Genomic DNA, 18,172 nt, shown 5'->3' with positions numbered 1-18,172 from the left:
ATCTGGTTCCTGGCAACTATGATATACCGAAAGGACTGGAATGTCAGTAAATGCAACCTGTCATAAGGAACCCCAGAAGAAGGGTCCTGCCCTAATCGAGAAATTCCATCCTCCTGCCATCAGTGCGTAAATGATATTGTTATGAGTAGTATGCTCTGCAACGAGCCTGTATCATAATGAAATACTTGTGTATCCATTACTAAGCTCGCTGGTAATATTCAAATACTTGACCTTGGGATACGGACATTTGATCCACGTTTACTCGATTTCAAGGAATCGATCTGAAGACTTTGCAAGGAAAAGATTGATATAGATTCAAGGGGTTATCTTATCAAATAACGAGAGGATACCGTCGGCTATCTAGAGTTCTAAATTAGAGCCCCAGCATGATTTGAGCACTGACAAGAGAACTTTCACCCATATGCATGACATTATGAAATATGATGGTGATTTTACAGTGTCGTAACAAGCAAAATTGCACTACGATTAACCATTTCGGAAGCAACATCGTGCATAGCTCTTTTTGATACGATGATTGTACGATTCATGGCTAGATTTACGCTCCTATCCTCGTCTGTGGATCGGAGAGTAACAGTCGAAATCATATCATCCAGCGCTGTGCCATGGAAACCGAAACAATGAACAGGTAAAGAAGCAACAATGTTTAGTCCTAAATGAAAAGAGACACTGAACCCTAATCTATGCTCCTTCAGGAGCTCTCATCTTCATCCTCATCATCGTCAATAAAATCGCTCTCATCCGCTGACTCGTACCAGCTACACAGTGGACTTGTCAATAAATCTCCAAGATTTGACTTGAAATATATACTTACAAGTTCTCGTCGTCTTCAATCTCTGCAGGCGCTGCCAACATAAAGTCCTTTTCTGACTTTGGCATTACGAATCCAGGTGGGATATCTTTTTTTGATGCTTCCACTTGGGCTGAATGACAGTGATATCATCAGTTGATAGACCCACTTGCTTATCTGATCGTTATATACTCACTCTTGACAATGCTGTCAAAAAGTTCGCGGTTCTTTCTGTATGCAACCTGCAAAACACATTAATGTCTCTTTCAGAAACCTAATGACATCGATTGACTTACTCCAGCGTCCACATTTGCCGGGCTTGAGCAGTTGGGATCGGCAAGTAGTGAAATAATAGATATGAGAACACCTGGATCATGTGTTAACGCAGGCCTTTACACAGCAACGAGTCCCTATTGATCACTTACTTTCTACGGACTGGAGGCAATTTCCAAATATAGATAGTTAGCAAGTTTCATCTGGAAGAGGTCTGGCCAGCTACAGCAATCGATCCAATCTTTACCTGCGTTGGGTTCCATCGTTCCTATGTAGGGAAAACAACATTGATCAACGTAAATATCTGGTGTCAATCAATCTAAAAGTAGGGGCTGGAATGTTACCTCTGCCTTTTCGCCACTTACAGGATCATCTCCTGGTGGATGCAAGATGGAAATACAAAGTCTGCCATCAGGATAGACTATCATAAATCTCAGTTTCTGAACCTAAAGTATACATCATGTAGATCTGTAGCTACTAGCGACTTACCATTTGGATGATAGAACTCGCGGTTGAATCGGAATGTTGGAGGGTTGAACGGATAGTCTTCTGGAAATGTCATTGTGGCCTGACAGTGCATTGATATTGTGTTTTCTTTCGACGATTTCCCTGCATATATTTATCCTACCTTGAAGTAGCCTCCTTCGTAGATCGTCTTTGGGGAACCGATAATAGCAACATCCCTTTGTCTACGTGTGAGCGATGCATTCTCCTTTTATCTAATGATCACAGTCATGGTTACCATTCAAAAATATTATCGTCCTTTAGATCAACGACAAAGCCGGGAACGGGATGTCTTGTAAGCTCTAAGGTCGACGCTGCATGAGCCGTGCAGATCTAGCGATAGCTTACGAATTTGACTGCCCACCTTTGTACTGTCGCTGCAGAATGCTTGCTGCCGAGGAAGACATGTCGTATAGTATGATTTGCAGAAAAAGGATATATGGAGCGGTTTTGCTGGGAATATGTCTCTCAGGGGTGTTGGTTCAGAGTATGAGCAAGCAAGAGAAGTACGGATGGCACGGCCTTTCCTCGCTATCGGAGCAGGAGCACCGACCCTAAGTCACAGTAACCAGTTTCATGCGGCGACGCACAAGGAGATAGGACAATGCCAGGCCTTTGCACCTGCAGTTATAAATTGTTCTTTGCCTCGAACAATGACATAGTAAAGTAAAAGATACAGTGAGATTTGAACAGCGAGCCTCATGGAAGGAGCAAAAGAAACACCAAATGTCTTCCGTTGCGATCTATCTTACCACAAATTTAGGAAAGCTATTGTCTTAAGTTGCTTTGGGTTGACATTAAGAGACAAGAAAACATCAGCTGTGATTTGTTTGCTATGACAATGTTGGCAGAAGAGTTTGTCTAATAATCAGGAACATACTATGCCGATTCATGTGACACAAAGCGGCACGTCCATTTGAGAATTACCGAACGGCACGATCGACAATTTCCTGCTGCAGCAATTTTATTTTCTTGAATATACCTCCATCTCTCACATACATTGTTACTATTAGCTTTCCCTCTAGTTTACAGTGACTCACTGTAAGGTACATTAGTAACCGCAATCATGTTCTCTGACTTTGCGATGGTTCCTGCTGTCTTTCTTCGTAAGAAATTAGACGTGCATAGATCTTGAGTACCCTTCAAGAGCCTGCAGCCTGGTATTATTAATGCTGCTTGGTTTGCTTAAAGTTTTTTTCGACTTTTTGACATTGTTGGTCGTTCTTTTCATTACTAGCTTTCGTGGTTTGTTCAATTGGGCTACTATAGTATATACCATCCGTATGCTTTCAATGTCTGTTGTTGTTTCGCAGCCCTAAGAATACAGTAAATAAAGATCGATGTGAGGGATGAGTAGAATCATATTGATGAGTACTGGATTACCAATACCACTACTTGTCATTCTTAATGGCATGATTATAAAGGTATCGAGTCAGAACTCAAATCCTTTGATGATTGAATGACGGTCAAGAATACTGAATTCAGTAGCCAAGGATCACGAAAGAGGAATAATGCTCCAATTAAATCTGTAGCCATTTGGCCACTTCTACGGGGAGGTTTAGTAAATGCAAACAGGCAACAATTTTGTAAGCTAGTAATCTTTGCACTGGAACGACGCGATAAAGTACTCGATCGAGTTATGGACCGCCAAGCAGTGTTAGGCGTGAAGAAGCAAACTCTGGTAAGCAGCAACACATGATCTATATCTGCTACTCATCTAATGATGATGGAAATAAGCAGTACAGAAAGCGATTACAAGTTAATGATTACTAAACACTTGTCTTTGCATCAAGGAAAACATACCGGCTAAAATAAACTTACACCGACAAATGCCCTGCGGCAAAACTGATGCAAGTACGAGTAAGGCTTGACGTCTTGGTGATTTAACTTTCGTCTTTTGTTCGTCTATTCCGTTGCGCATATCCAACATTTTGCATTGATGTCTTCATTGTTCCTGCTTCTATAGCTCCCTGCTTCAACATGTCATATTTCTCTCACAATTGTAGTTGTAATATCCATAATATCTCGTCCTTCAATTTGTATGAACTCTTCGCTTTATTTCTGGTACTTAGAAAATAATTACGAATATCTGACAATTTGATTTTGTGATTCTTTTCCTGTGCACGCTCGTAATGCAAATGAAACAGCGTTATTTTTGCATGGTTTCTCTGCATTCCCCCTTTTTGGACCCATTCTTTTCCACACTTTGCATATCCAGACGAGGCACATATCAATGAGTTTTATAGTTCGCTTATGCATCCCTTCATTGATAAAAAACCGAGAAACAAAAAATATAAATGTCGATACATTGTTATTACTTAATATCTTCGTGGTCTTTTTTCTCGCTGTGTGGGACGTAGCACAAAGCAAGAAACGTTACGACATTGCAGTGCTAAACAAAAAGCATCGCGAGTACCAAAACACATATTTCAGACTCCGCCATCGACATAGCGAAATAAAAAGCTACCGTCGCCTGCAGGATTCGAACCTGCGCGTCCAAAGGACAATGCCTTAGCAGGGCACCGCGTTAACCACTCCGCCAAAGCGACCACTGATTGGCGGTCAGTCCTTAGATTTCTTTATGACAAATACTGCCCAAATTTTGTACGTTATCTGTTCAATATAAGAAAATGCATAAATATCGGTAGCGGTGATTGAAACCTGCCTTTACGGGGTAAGTGTGTGTGATGTTTGGTAGATAGACAGAGACAGAGGTAACGCAGTAAGTACGTTGAGACTTTTTACAAGTGAGATATGGAGGTCGTCCATATCCACGGAGTCGTCCGTAGATGGTCGATCTATGAATCCCCGCCGGATTGGCGGCCAACCTTTAAAACGAGTTTGGTCTATAATCCATTGGATGAGGTTTAGGAGGCGTAGCGTCGGGGGAAATCTTTCCTAATGTTCTACTCGGGGGGAGACGTCTCGGGATTTTTTCGACGTCCAAGACATGGATATCCACGTAGAAGCTGCAAAGGCATAGAGACATCCAGCCGACAACAGGGCGCCCTAGATCATAGTGTGCTTGGATGACCTCCTATCTTTATTGTTTTCTCTAATGTCTGCTCTTATAGACGTAGCAGTGTTCCTGAAGAATAAAACTTCTCATCCTATTATCCAGTGGTCAATTGTGCCTTTGTCTTAGATGTCGGCAGTGCTTTGATTCGTCAAGTGGTCTCTTTATCATTTATCCGGTTCCTTGTTAATGGTTTTCGGTTGTGGAGTACGACAGTCGTCAGCTGCCACTGCATGATCATCTGCTGGTAGATACTCGTAACGGCCAGAGAGGAAATGCCATTAACAGCACATCATGGTCCAACACGACTGCTTTTTTTTTCCTTTGTCTGGTGCTCGACTGTCACTTTCGACGTAAAACGAGTACGGATCTTTCAGGATACTCGTTGCGTCGTTGGTGTTTTCGCCGTTCGTACGTTGGGCACAAATTACCATGGGCATAGAACTGCTGAATGTCTCATTCGTCGCTGTGAGCGTACTGCAGAATTTGTCCAAGGCTCGATGATAAGGGCATTTTAGGCCGTATGACCTGATACGGCACTTTCTGGTACGGTTCCGCCGCGTCTGTTGTTCTGGAAGCATGATTTCGCAGAGATATTTTCATCTGCGAATTGTATCGGATAATCATACTTGTACAGCATGTTCAGCCCACCAGGAGAGCCATTTTTCTAAAGATAGCAAAGAACTGTATTATAGTCTCTTTCGCATTTTCCAAGTCATTTTGACTGCTTGTTGTCCACATTCTGTGAGCAATCTGCAGAAACTTTGTACGCTGCGACGGTGGAACAATACTGTGAACACTGCGTTCAAAGATGTATTTTCTAAAGGCTTGTAATAAGCGGTTCCTTTATGCAGCCGAAAAATCCATAAACATCCACAAACATGAGTCGTCGTCGTCAAAATCGATTTTGTATGCTCTGAAGAAGCCAGAAAGTATTGCTTAAAATGTATTTCTTTGAAGCACAGTTGAAAAACTAAGTCCATCCTGGAAGATAACGAGAGCAACTTTTTGGAGACATTTCGAAAAAGAAAAAAATGGTTCTCGATTGGTTTTTTGCTGATAAAGAGATGAAGCAGAAGTACACAGGTAACGCCAAATTAACTTGCGCATCATCGAATATATCGTGTGTCTAGCGTGTCTTTTTTTCTTTGGAGGTCATCTAGAACCACATTTATGATGTTCCTCCCGTTGAAGTCCCCGCTCCGCGAGGCTACGCGGGTTTTTGAGAATATGGGGTGGTCGCTCGATCGGTCTTGATACAATAATTATCTGTCATCCAGAAAGATCCAGAAAATTTTATATAAATCTTTATTTCAAGCGATTAGCCCATGTTCTTAAAAACCCGCGTAGCCTTGCAAAGCGGGGACTTTAACAAGAGGATCGTCGTGTATGTGGTTCTAGATGACGTCCTTTGTAATCACCATCTTCTTCCAGGTTTTCACTGAAAGCGTTCTTAGCAAGACTATATGCTTCGCGTTACGTGCCACTTTAAGACAACATCGTTATATTGTGGAAGAATACAAATGCAAATAACTATTTATAAAGGGGGACCAAATGAAAAAACTGTAAATGTCATAATAAATATGAGCTCCCGGCGCGGAACCCGGAGCACCGATCTAATCGCCCGGGGGCAGAGCCCCCGGGACTAATTATCTTAATAAATAAAATTTATTAAATCAGTTAATCCTCACCCTTGATAAGATGAAAATTTAAAAAAATAATGTTCAGTCTAGGGTTGAACCGCGGTATTAGACCCCTGTGGGGCTAAAGTCCGGGAGACGTAGCTCCCGGTCATCCCCCGGCGCTTTAGGTGTAAATTAAAATCATATAGTACATATTCATTCTGTAGGTTATATGAGTGAAGATCCTCATAATCAAAGAATCTTATATTTATCGGGCCTTTGGGCCCAACGCTCCGGGGGGTCCGGTCCTCCCGCCGAGTTCGTCGCCTTCCGCCTTCCTCTAGACGCAGCCGTGTTTGCCGCTGCACCCTTTCGACATCTCCCCGGAAAATGGACAAGTTGTGACGTATTAGTATCGTCGACCGATTCCTTGCGCCGAAATCATCGATCGACGCCCTCCAATACGGAGTCCACGGGTGCTCCGGATGATGCTCGTCTAGATAATTTAAGAAACGGTCCAGCCGTCCACCATGAGCTTCAAGTTCCTCTTGAGTGATCGTGTAACTAGCAAGATTCAATAGGTTATGTTATCAATTTTCAAGCCAAATCACGTAATATTTATTACTTTCGTGCTGGATGTAACGTTGTGAATGCCTCCGCGTTCTGGGTAAGTGTGGTCCACCCATTGCTGAAAAGGATATAGCGCATCCTCTGGCCTTGTCGGTAATTGAAAAGCCCGCTGATCGCGTACACCTCGCGCCAAAGGGCGGCCTGGAGCTTCCATATCTTGAACGTTCCTTCCACTTATTTTCCCTTTTGAGTTGCCAAAATCGTTCAAGATCAAGAGCGTAGGGTACTGTTCCAAAGCGCCTTCGATTGCCACCACGGGCCCAGATTCCTTGTTCTGCTGTGTTTTCTGCCGCAATTATAGGTGTTTGAACGCCGTTTTGGACAGAGGACAGGCCCACTCCGTCTGGCAAGAAATGTACATGGCATGCTTGGTCGGGAAGGTTACGGAGCCATTCAGCCCGAAGCTGAATGGGAATGTGTTACCCTTGAATGGTGTTATGCCAACGCAGGACGACCGTGCTGTTTGCCCATATTTCGACTGCGGTGTCTTCAAGCACCTCCAGATATTCTTCTTGCCGCCGCCTATGCCAGTATACCTGTGATATTTGGGACATACGCCGGCGCAAGTCTTCCTCTGACAGGTTCCCCAGCATATAGTGGCTGCGGCGTGTAAAGGCGGCGTGTACCTCATCCTCGTTTTGCATCCAGAAATCGTCCGTTGCCCCTTCAGGCGCAAAGTCACGCAAGTTGGCATATTATGCCGGAAGACCTTGCTCTCTTGCCCTGAGTCTTGATAGAGCGGAGAGGGCGCTCAGCGAATAGGCATGACCTGCCGGCAGTTGCAGAGCCCATCGATACCAATCTTCGCGGTTGTTGCGGCCTATGTGGACATGAAGATCTTGAAAATCCGACTTCCATAGCAGTTCTGCTTGTTACCGTCGTTCTACACTGTGTGGCCGGCCGGTTGCCATGCCCGTAATTGCAATGCGCTCAAGTTGTCCGAGGGCTCGTGCTTCTGATGATCCTTGCCTAGCTGCCAAGGGCACTGGTGCCTCCTGGCGTGCTCTTCGCTTCCAGTATTCCGGAGGTTCGTTTTTGCACGCTCTAGCCGTCTGTATAAATCACTTGCTGCTTCCAGAAGGTCTGGAGCATCCGTTCCTCTGGTTTCAAATAGCTGTCGAACAAGATCGTCGTGTCTTGCTTGCGGTGTCTGCCGAGCCAGAGCCAGCGCTTCCGTGGCAAGGTATATAGTCACCAGCAACGTCAGATATATGACGGATCGTAGCTCTATGGGAACTTCTCCGTACCGATCAACATCAGGGTGAAGATGTGGCACAACAATTGTAAGGTACCCTTCTTGGTGTTCATTGTCTAGCTCCAGTTTCGCTGATCCAATGAAGCTTTTGATCTGTGGGACGCTGATAGACTGCAGCAATGCATGTTCCGCATTCGGGAACCCATACGGGTGTACAAAGTCTGACATTGCCACCGAAGAAACTTTGGCTGAGAATATTGCTGTAACCACGGGTCTTACAATATTCAGGTATCTCGTCAATTGCCGGACGCCACGTGAGCTCACACAAGTCATCTTTAAATAATAGATAAAGCTGATTTCTTTTTTACCTCAATACCATCTGCAATCGGCTCCACACTAGGCCACGGGAACAGGTCAGCAAAGGCAACAAGTCACTGAGCAAGCGAGCATCGGCAGGAAAACCCATAGGCTGTAGCAGCTGGTGGATCAAGTTTGTAGCCCTGGCGCATCCGGCAAAGAAAGAAGCGTTGTTCGAAAAGTCTTCTCGAGTGATATTTCTCCCGATCAACACAAGAACCCTCATCTCAGCAACTGGTCTCGGTGAAGCCTGCTCCACCATTGTCTGCACATGCGCCTCTGTAAAAGGGATTGTCAAGGTACCGGTACCTCTTGGGTTATCGATTGTCATTTGTTGCACCTGAGTACCCCAAACCATCGATTGTGTATGCAGTCTCTGGTGCAGGCACGAATGTTGCTGATGGTGCTCCACATATGTAAGTTCCAAGTTTTCGGTCACTTCCCTGTGGTCAGCTGGTGGTGTGAATGCAGAGTAAAACCCGCCGGTTTGGCGATTGAGCAAGGACTCAACCCAAAGAAAGCAATAAGCAAGCGTTCAATCTCGTCAGCCTCCGTCTGTAGTCGGCCAGGAGGGAGTCTGGCTTGCAGGAATTCGAGGACCTGACACGAGTATTCCTGGCTTGTTGCAACATCCTCGAGAATATCAAAAAAGTTTCGGATATGGCCAGATGGCCTATCCAAGTCTTCACGGTAACGTTGCCACGGAGTAGTCGGGCTGGTACATTGACCTATGTACCTGACGTACCAGAAATCAGTGTCAGTCGGCATTTGGAGTGCCCATAGCATTGTTCCGGGATCGTTTCTTCCATTGGATCATAGACTCGGTCCAGGATACTTTGAAGAGTAGTCCTGGTTACCTTCCACGAACGAAGGTAAAAGTATCTGGTTCCATGAGGGGCCTGATCTTCAGCGCGACAGAGACGGAGGTGTAAAGTATCCAAGAGAACTTCATTAGAGACTCCACTGTGAGATTGCAAACAGCGTACTAAGCTATGAGACCAGGTCTCTGAAGGCACATGTCGATCCAGTCCTAGGATTTGGCGGATCCGCTGCACTTGTTCAGGTTCGTGTGGTATATGTTGAGCAGTCAAGCGCTTCTGGACCGTTTCGATGACTTGCTGTATGACTGGACCATTTACAATTTCACGCTGTTGTTCCATGATTTGGCTGTAGATGAAGTGAGACAACGAGATAGAAAAGAGGATAGGGCCGACTTTACGGTAATTAAATAGAGTAATCAGCAAAGATTGATTATCCTATCTGCAGAATTTATTGTTGCTTCTAATCTGATGGTTTCTTTGTCCTATACACCAAAATGTCGGTGTTTGATCTGCTGCTAAGGGCCATTATGCGTTTACAAATAGAACCCGCTGGTAGCTGCTGCTCAAAAAGCTATAGATTGTACGCATTGCAACTTGGTTTTTCGAAATCTCATTGATAAAAAATGCAGATATACAGCTGATGCTTACACAACAGCTTTGCAAAGGCTTCCGTAGAAGAAGACTACCTTACGTTGTTTCTCGGTCTTCGATTTTATGAAAAAGAGCAAGCTATGACCGTACGCAGCTTGAAAAAGGTAAGGAGTACTTACAATGAATGTATACATCCAAAGAGATCTATGCCAACCAAAAAGAAATGATGCTTTCAAAGATATCATTGCGTTTCTTGCCTTATTCAAGAGAAAACTGATAGAAATTCGTAGTTTAATCAGCACACTAAACGAAAGTTTTAAACTAATACGCATGGTACAAGAGCTTTTAAAATATTTTTGCTTATTCTTGATGTAAAGTGCCTTTATGTAGACTCGCATGCTGCATTGCTCGCACACAAATGCAGAAATGCTTTGGTGTAACGTATACAACCATATTTTCGCTTGACGGATAAGGAAACCGTTTGCTCCGAGCCTCACACAAAACAACCAATGATCATCGCTTGGATACTACAATGAATTATATGCTTTCATTCAAGAACACCCTGTTACATGTAAAATTGAGACTCATAAAGCCTTTTTGCTTTGCAGAATAAATGAATTATATTTTCAAAGAGAGGGAATATCACCATACAATTGACTAGTAATAATCTACCAAATCTCGCATTTTTGCTCTGGATTCATGGGGCTTCCTACAGGACAGCTAAACACCTCAGAAAAAGTCTTGGAGTTTTGAATGACTCCTTTGACACGGAGCATTTTGGGCGCATGCTCGTCAGTAAGGACCTGAAAATATAATTTAAGTTTTCCATGGTTAACGATCAATGCCTTTCAACGCACCTGCTGCACGAGAGCTTCATTGGTTGCTTTGAAGCACCAATTCCTGCCAAAGCTGATGAAGAATAGTTGCTCTGGCGTGAAATTATCCAATCCGGGTAGGAGCATGTTGCGCTCGGCTTTGTACGTCGCTTTCCAGGCACGGAATGCTGTTGCAATGCCGCCATTGTCGGCCACGTTCTCCCCTTGAGTGAAGCGTCCATTTACGTTGAGTTTCTTGCCGTCACCAGCATCAACGGTGTAGTTGCTGTACTGGTCAATGAAACATCGAGTCTTCTCGTTGAAATGCGTGCGGGTTTCATTGGTCCACCAGTCAACCATTCGTCCATCCTTATCAAAAAGGCTGCCTGAAGGATCAAAGTGGTGCGTCAATTCGTGACCAAGGACCATGCCGATAGCACCATAGTTTAGATAGTCCGGATAATCGATGCTAAACTGCGGGGGTTGCAAAATACCAGCAGGAAAGACAATCTCGGTGAGACCTTCGCTTGCATACGCATTAACCTCTTGTGGATACATCATCCAAATGCCTCTATCAGGATCAGTTCCCAGTCTGTGCCATTCCTTCTTGACCGACCATCGACGGCCGTTCACATAGTTGCCAAAGTAATCATCAGGTTGCACTGTGAGCTCGGAGTAGTAATGCGACACTGATACAGGGGACGTCAGGTCAGGACTCGATGTAGGGTATCCAATCTTAAACATCACATTATCAACCTAGTAGATTTGACTCTGCTTTTAGTTTCCCGGATGCAAAGAAATATGAAGCTATGGTTACCTTTTCCATGGCTCGTTGCTTGGTTATTTCATCCAACCATGTAAGCTCTGGCAATCGCCTCTTGAATGCATCCTTGATCGACAATACAAACTCATCTGCGCGTTGTTTAGAGTCGCCGTTAAACCGCTTCTGCACAAAGTAACGGCCCATCAAAAAGCCCATGGATTCCTGCATCCTATCCAAACATGTTTGCCAGCGCGGTTTCTGCAATTTGACACTTGTACCGCGCAGTCTAGCTTCCATACGCTCGAGAGGTAGTCTCACATCCTCACCCAATGTTTGCACATATTCAAAGATCACCCGCCACAACAAGTATGCTTGGATCGTTCGGTCAGTTGATTTTTCTAGAATTTCCTTTGACAATCGCTGCATGTATTCTGGCGAGGTCACAACCACAGTGTCCTGGTGGGGCGCAGTGCTAGGTAGGATATGGCTCAACAAGAGATCCCAGTCAATGTTTGGATTGTAACTTGTCAGTTGCGATAGCGTGCGCAAATTATAAATGTTTTTGGGTTCCCACAAGAACTCGGGCGTATCGCTGATGGCTGCAAGATCCTTTTCAAAGTTGACAATCAAACGCGCTGTCGTATTGGCACTCCAGCGATTCCATCCAAATTCTGAATCTGCACTGCCAAGCACAAGATCCATTGTTTGCGCAACTGTTTCAAACAAGGCATCCAGCTTATCTTGCTGCTTGTAGTATTCTTTGGATGCAAGCGTCAATCCGGATTGATAAAGGTACACACGGTATGTGATTGGATTCTCTAGGTCCAAATCTATGTTGGTGCGGAAGAGCGCATTTACTCCTGCGTTGGCTAGCTGTGCAATAGTCTTTGTCAGTCGCTGTACTAAACTGCTCGATTTTTGATCTTGTTCTACGAATCGGCCGTCTTGCGTCGCTGCATAGGTGGTCGCTTCGAAAGAATCGCGGATGTCGCGCAAGAGAGGTATGATCGGTTCTGCACCGCGAGCGTTGATTGCTGACTCGTTCATGCAGGAATCATACATCGTTTTAGCTTTGCCAAAATTCTGTTTATCCAACAGGCGCTCGGGATTAGGCAAGCCGTCCTTATTCTCGTCCTCAATCGCATCAAAATCGCTTTCAAAAATCTCGTGCAGCGTCTCTTGGTTTTCGTCAAACATGTGCAGCATAGTTCCAGTCGTAGATTGCCCGTCTGGTATTTTGTGCGTCTTAATCCAATTGTTGCCTATGGTAGCGACATTGTAAATATCTTGCGGTGCATGATAATCCGACCATTCTTACATGTAAATGCGAAAAAGTCATCGCATGGGTCCACAGACAGATCAAGGTCCTAGTATCCATGTTATTTACAGCTGTGTAAGACTCGTTCTTCTTGCATTTTCGCCGTGAACTTCCTTACGCCAAGGATATCTGCAGCAGTCGTTACACACTTTGGAGTTTCGCACTTCTATTTCCGTGAAAGTATTCCTTTTTGAGTATCATCCAGAGCCAAGCTCTAAATTTGCGAGAGAAGCACTTTACAGGTATCAAAGGAGTAGGTGCAACGGTGGGTGTGCTAGTCGGACTTGGCGCAACAGACCTGCTGTCGCCTTGATATACGCTTCTTGCGAACAAACCGATAAAAACAAACAATAAATTGAGGAGCGTAACACTCAGAATAAACAGCATCTTTTCCAAAGACGTGAAACGGCCGATATGAAACTGTCCCTCTGGCCGATTCCATCTCGCTTGCTGTCGAGACGGTGGCTGCTGTTCCTCTTCCTCCACAGACTCTGCAGATGGTCGATGCTGATTAGGATCGCTATCGTCGTTGCCAAGCAACGGTGCTCTTTCGGCAACGTCCGTCATTGCTGTTGTCAAAGGTACAGTAACAAGGCGAGAAAGAAAGACGATAGCTGTTGACTGGAACCGGAATTTGAATGCTCAAGCAACAAAGGGGCAAAAGTCTATTCTTTATTTTCGTTCCATTCATCCAAGAAAGCCTGTAAGCCTTCGGGAAGACTGTAACCTTCACCGCCAGCTGTCTGTGCTTCCTTGATGTATCCGAGCGCCTCCTCATAGCGCTTGTTTTGCTCTTCTTCAGTCAGCATCAAGTTTGCTTCGTTCACGCACGTCTCAGCCAGATCTGCATAAATCTGGGCACCTGCTTGGCCTGTCTGTTTGAACATTTCAAGAGATTGCAGGAAGTGCTTCTTTGCTGTAGGAAACCATGTTAGCATATCTTTCAGCTTTTGAATTCCTTTACATTTTCAAACCTTCGGCGATAGCCTCAAAAGCCCTTTCCTCTTCCGGCGTCCGTGTCTTTTTCTCTTCGGTTTCTTCATCCTTATCTTGCATCTTTTCATCCACTTGCTCCAACCAATAGTTTGCCAGCGAGAGTCTATTCAGACCGAGTTCCAGGAATGCACGGGCATTCTCCGGTTCCTCTGCTCATCTCCATTGTCAGATAATATATTCCTGAGCCAGATTTTACTTTCATGCCCGTACCTTGAGTGATTTCCAGCAGAATGCTGTGTGCCCACTCACGGAACTTGGATTGATTATCGAAATCCTTGTACAAGTCACCGTGGCTCTGTGCTGCAGATGCCAAATCAACCAGCTCTCGGAATGGTATCGGCGTGTACTCTGCCTCGCCTTTGACATAGATCGTTTGCATATTTTTGAGTGCTTCTTGTGCCAGATTCGGGATATCATTGTGCTCCTCATCAATTTCCGTTGCGGCCTGCGTACCGAACCGTCTTTAGATTTCGAAAACCAAAGAGTCTCAATTATCCCCACGAACCTTTGCTAACCATACTTTGGCGAGCGCTGCCGTCAGTCTTACTCCATTGGGAGCGTGCTCGCCCTCCACATCCTTTTCGTCGTGACCTTCCTCGGCGAATCGCTCGAGACCGGTTTGCAGTCGTTCTTCGGCAGCATCCAGGTAAGGTCCAAAATCTTCATCCTCAGTCATCCGTCCGAGTTCATACAATGCAGAGCCGTATACAAAGTAGAAAAATGTCGGGGGTCGTCTGTCGCCCTTGGGCCAATTACGCAGTATTCTATCGCACTCATGCACTGTGCCACGGATAAGCTGAAGTGCAGAAGTTGGATCAGATTCTAGCGTCTCCTTTATAAATCCCTAATCTTATTTACGAAAATGTATATACACTGTTACTCACGCACCTGCTTTCTCTAGAGCACTCTCATACAAGGCAGCAGCTTCACCAATCTCGTCGCCTTCCTCGACGATCTTGTCCAAAACCACAGTCTGCGTGTCTTTGGGGGCTTCGGGCTCTTCGCTCACTTTAGCCTTTTTGGCTGCTCGCTGTGCTGCTAATCCTCTTGGTCGCTTCTTATCCTTCTCCATTGCACGATCGAGGTGTCAAAAGAAAATGGAAAGAAAATTTCGTCTCAGCGGCGGAAGGAGGCTGAAGACATGTAACATGTACAAATCGAATATTCAGAGCAACCTTGGTATTTCGTTTTCATAACCCTTTTCTAACATTGCATAATCTTCCAAAGCTAGACTTGATACGAGCTTTTGATGGACGACTCAAAGATGGTCAAACATAATGTCATGGTTTGCAGTCATACTCATGTAAAGTAATTTTGTAGCTTGATCTGTGGTTTTCGTAGGCACTTTAGTCAGATCAGAGCCTAGAGAATCTCCGTGGCTCTAGCTCCATCCTTGTTACAATTATCACACTATTTCCATGATTAAGTATCAATGTTAACTGGTGTGTACCTGAATTTCAACGATGCCATTGACGAATCTACTAGGAGAGGCTATTGCTTTCTCTTATGATTAAATACGTCCACAATATATGAGTATGTAGAGATATTCTGAAGCAGTTGCCAAGTAGTCTTGCGCGAGATGCAAGGGCGAAATCTGGCTGTACTATCTGCGACGCCGCCGGTCATCAATCGGAGCCATTCTTGAACGACCCCTTTCGTGTTTCCGCCGAAACCACTCATTCTTTTGCTTTACTTTACACTCGAGTGTTTCATACAAAATGGTAATGCCAAAGACTAGACAGAGTAAAAAGCTATTAGACTTAGTATACCGTTCCTTGGTATATATCACCAACAGGCTGGAGCTATTGACAATGCACGACACGAATTGCCGAGAATCCGGGACCACGAACGCGAGTCCGATTTCGGTACCATCTTCTCTGTCTCGGGTCCAGGTAAGCTTCATATCATGTGCAGTAGACCAGTGGTGTTCCCAGGGCAGCCACGCTGACTTGGTCCTTTTTTTTGACAGTCGTTGTCGCCGATAACATGCGTGGCTCTGCCATGTATGAACTGGTAAGTTTTCGGAAGCTGGAATCCGTTAGCATAGTTTGAACAAGTATTGGCATTTAGGTGCGTGTCGGTCACGATGAACTAGTAGGCGAAGTCATCCGTATCGATGGGGACAAGTGCACAATTCAAGTTTACGAAGAAACTGGCAAGTCGAAGATAGTCTGACAAGTGAAAAAGTCGCATCTCTTACATTTGTCTGTCTGTATTTTTGCAGGCGGTCTCACTGTTGGTGACCCAGTATTGCGTTCTGGCAAACCATTGTCTGTAGAGTTGGGTCCAGGTACAGCGTTGAACGGGTCGCTTGCGCACCTCGAGTAGCCGCTCATCAACATCCTTTCAGGTCTCATGTCTAACATTTACGATGGTATTCAACGTCCCTTGAAGGTGCTTTGTTTTCCAAAAAATGACATTCGAAAGTTACAAAGACGTGTACTGATACAAGATGAATACTACAACAGGCCATTCAAGACGCATCGCAGAGTATCTACATCCCTCGCGGTATTGCCACTCCCGCGCTGGATAGGAGCATTAGCTGGGACTTTGAACCTGTCAACTTTAAGGTAAATGGACTCTCTGCATCACATTGTAGGTATGGTATCCTAAACACAATACTTTCTAGGTTGGTGATCACATCACCGGTGGTGATATCTACGGTCAAGTCTTTGAAAACTCCCTCCTATCCAACCACTCCATCATGCTGCCACCCAAAGCCCGTGGTACTATCACATACATTGCGCCCAAGGGCCAATATACTATCGAGGCAAGCGGCTACAGCCTTGATACACCAAAGAACTTTCTTTAATCTTTGGCATACAGGATACCGTACTTGAAGCTGAATTCGAAGGCGAAACGACAAAGTATACCATGAAGCAACTGTGGCCGGTCCGATCACCTCGTCCTGTAGCCGAAAAATTGACTGCCAACCACCCTCTTTTGACCGGCCAGCGTGTTCTGGACTCTCTGTTCCCGTAAGTTGATTTTCTTGTTTCTGAACTTCGCGATATGTCATTGACACTACAATCAAGATGTGTCCAGGGTGGTACTACTGCTATCCCTGGTGCTTTCGGATGTGGCAAGACTGTCATTTCTCAATCGCTTTCCAAGTACTCCAACTCTGATATCATTATTTACGTCGGATGCGGTGAACGTGGTAACGAGATGGCTGAAGTATTGATGGATTTCCCTGAGGTATATGCTGTGCAGCGCTTTGTACCATGCAGAATCTAAATAATTTCACCCTTTAGCTTTCAATCGACGTCGGCGGTCGTCAAGAATCTATCATGAAGCGTACCACTTTGGTTGCCAATACTTCCAACATGCCTGTCGCTGCTCGTGAAGCATCTATTTACACCGGTATCACCCTGTCTGAATACTTCCGTGATCAGGGCAAGAACGTTGCCATGATGGCAGACTCCACCTCTCGATGGGCCGAGGCTCTTCGTGAAATTTCCGGTCGTTTGGCGGAAATGCCTGCAGGTAAAACAAATATCCAGACTTGCCCCTTGAATGTTCACAGTTTAAACATTTTGAAACCAAAGATTCTGGTTACCCTGCCTACTTGGGTGCTCGTCTTGCTTCCTTCTACGAACGTGCTGGTAAGAGCACATGTTTGGGTAACCCATCCCGTGAAGGCAGTGTCACCGTCGTTGGCGCGTAAGTAGTTTTGCAATCTGCAGTGCTAGTCAATTAAAAACTCACGTGGTCTCTAGCGTATCCCCACCTGGTGGTGACTTTTCTGATCCCGTTACTGCTGCTACTCTCGGTATCGTCCAAGTCTTCTGGGGTCTCGATAAGAAGCTTGCTCAGCGCAAGCACTTCCCCTCTGTTAACTGGAACTTGAGTTACTCCAAGTATATGAAGGTGCTCGAACCCTACTATGAAAACGCCGACCCTGAGTATATCTCCCTCCGTGATCGATGCAGGGAAATTCTGCAAATGGAAGAGAACTTGTCTGAAATTGTGCAGCTTGTTGGCAAGGTAATGTATAGCGTGGACCAAATCGAATGGTCTATATTTGCTAACAATGCACGCTATTCCTTCTAGTCTGGTCTCAATGAAACTGACAAGATCACTCTGGAGATTGCTCAAATCATCAAGGATGACTTCTTGCAGCAAAACGGCTACAGTAACTATGACCGTTACTGCCCCTTCTACAAGACAACCTGGATGCTTCGCAACATGATTGGCTTCTACAGCCACGCCATCCACGCTGTCGAGGCCAGCAACAACCAAATCACCTGGGCTAGACTTCGAGAATCCATGGGTGATATCTTGTACAAGCTGTCCTCCATGAAGTTTGAGGTTAGTTTGGAACGCTGGACACTTTGCGAACGCCGTAACTCATACAATTATATAGGATCCTGCTGACGGTGAGGCTGCACTCGTCGAAAAGTACGCTGCATTGCAAAAGGAAATGGAGTCTAGATTCCGTGACATTGAAGTGTAAAATGTTG

At 45.0% G+C, this 18,172-nt stretch overlaps 5 protein-coding genes and 1 non-coding gene across 6 annotated transcripts; 1 reads left to right on the top strand and 5 right to left on the bottom strand.

Annotated features, from left to right (window-relative positions):
* Positions 1-709: 709 nt before the first annotated feature.
* Positions 710-1,992, bottom strand: VTP01DRAFT_8766 (uncharacterized protein; the record flags this gene model as incomplete). The annotated part of the gene is made up of 11 exons (XM_069387923.1): positions 710-776; positions 833-941; positions 1,005-1,050; positions 1,105-1,175; positions 1,234-1,243; positions 1,329-1,349; positions 1,426-1,502; positions 1,571-1,649; positions 1,710-1,764; positions 1,824-1,887; positions 1,950-1,992. The coding sequence occupies 11 exons, from the start codon at positions 1,990-1,992 to the stop codon at positions 710-712; spliced, it is 642 nt and encodes a 213-aa protein (XP_069241644.1).
* A 2,060-nt stretch (positions 1,993-4,052) lies between these two features.
* VTP01DRAFT_t34 lies at positions 4,053-4,134 on the bottom strand. Its single transcript has one exon. It is a non-coding gene; the product is annotated as a tRNA-Ser (tRNA).
* A 2,594-nt stretch (positions 4,135-6,728) lies between these two features.
* VTP01DRAFT_8765 (uncharacterized protein) lies at positions 6,729-9,565 on the bottom strand (the record flags this gene model as incomplete). The annotated part of the gene is made up of 8 exons (XM_069387922.1): positions 6,729-6,787; positions 6,849-7,257; positions 7,321-7,517; positions 7,576-7,673; positions 7,741-8,322; positions 8,417-8,848; positions 8,917-9,088; positions 9,151-9,565. The coding sequence occupies 8 exons, from the start codon at positions 9,563-9,565 to the stop codon at positions 6,729-6,731; spliced, it is 2,364 nt and encodes a 787-aa protein (XP_069241643.1).
* A 920-nt stretch (positions 9,566-10,485) lies between these two features.
* Positions 10,486-13,280, bottom strand: VTP01DRAFT_8764 (uncharacterized protein; the record flags this gene model as incomplete). The annotated part of the gene is made up of 6 exons (XM_069387921.1): positions 10,486-10,620; positions 10,675-11,388; positions 11,450-12,657; positions 12,714-12,762; positions 12,832-12,879; positions 12,954-13,280. The coding sequence occupies 6 exons, from the start codon at positions 13,278-13,280 to the stop codon at positions 10,486-10,488; spliced, it is 2,481 nt and encodes an 826-aa protein (XP_069241642.1).
* A 98-nt stretch (positions 13,281-13,378) lies between these two features.
* On the bottom strand, positions 13,379-14,781 carry VTP01DRAFT_8763 (uncharacterized protein; the record flags this gene model as incomplete). Its single annotated transcript, XM_069387920.1, has 5 exons — positions 13,379-13,629; positions 13,688-13,858; positions 13,920-14,154; positions 14,215-14,531; positions 14,598-14,781. The coding sequence occupies 5 exons, from the start codon at positions 14,779-14,781 to the stop codon at positions 13,379-13,381; spliced, it is 1,158 nt and encodes a 385-aa protein (XP_069241641.1).
* Positions 14,782-15,427: 646 nt separating this feature from the next.
* VTP01DRAFT_8762 (uncharacterized protein) lies at positions 15,428-18,165 on the top strand (the record flags this gene model as incomplete). Its single annotated transcript, XM_069387919.1, has 15 exons — positions 15,428-15,430; positions 15,505-15,601; positions 15,679-15,722; positions 15,780-15,864; positions 15,934-15,999; positions 16,060-16,103; positions 16,178-16,279; positions 16,339-16,479; positions 16,536-16,687; positions 16,745-16,907; positions 16,964-17,195; positions 17,258-17,372; positions 17,429-17,696; positions 17,763-18,020; positions 18,076-18,165. The coding sequence occupies 15 exons, from the start codon at positions 15,428-15,430 to the stop codon at positions 18,163-18,165; spliced, it is 1,860 nt and encodes a 619-aa protein (XP_069241640.1).
* Between the last annotated feature and the right edge of the window lie 7 nt (positions 18,166-18,172).

Source organism: Rhizomucor pusillus (assembly GCF_041956525.1).
Source record: "Rhizomucor pusillus strain CBS 183.67 unplaced genomic scaffold VTP01scaffold_5, whole genome shotgun sequence".
Taxonomy (NCBI): domain Eukaryota; kingdom Fungi; phylum Mucoromycota; class Mucoromycetes; order Mucorales; family Lichtheimiaceae; genus Rhizomucor; species Rhizomucor pusillus.
This window is presented reverse-complemented; position numbering and strand designations above follow the sequence as displayed.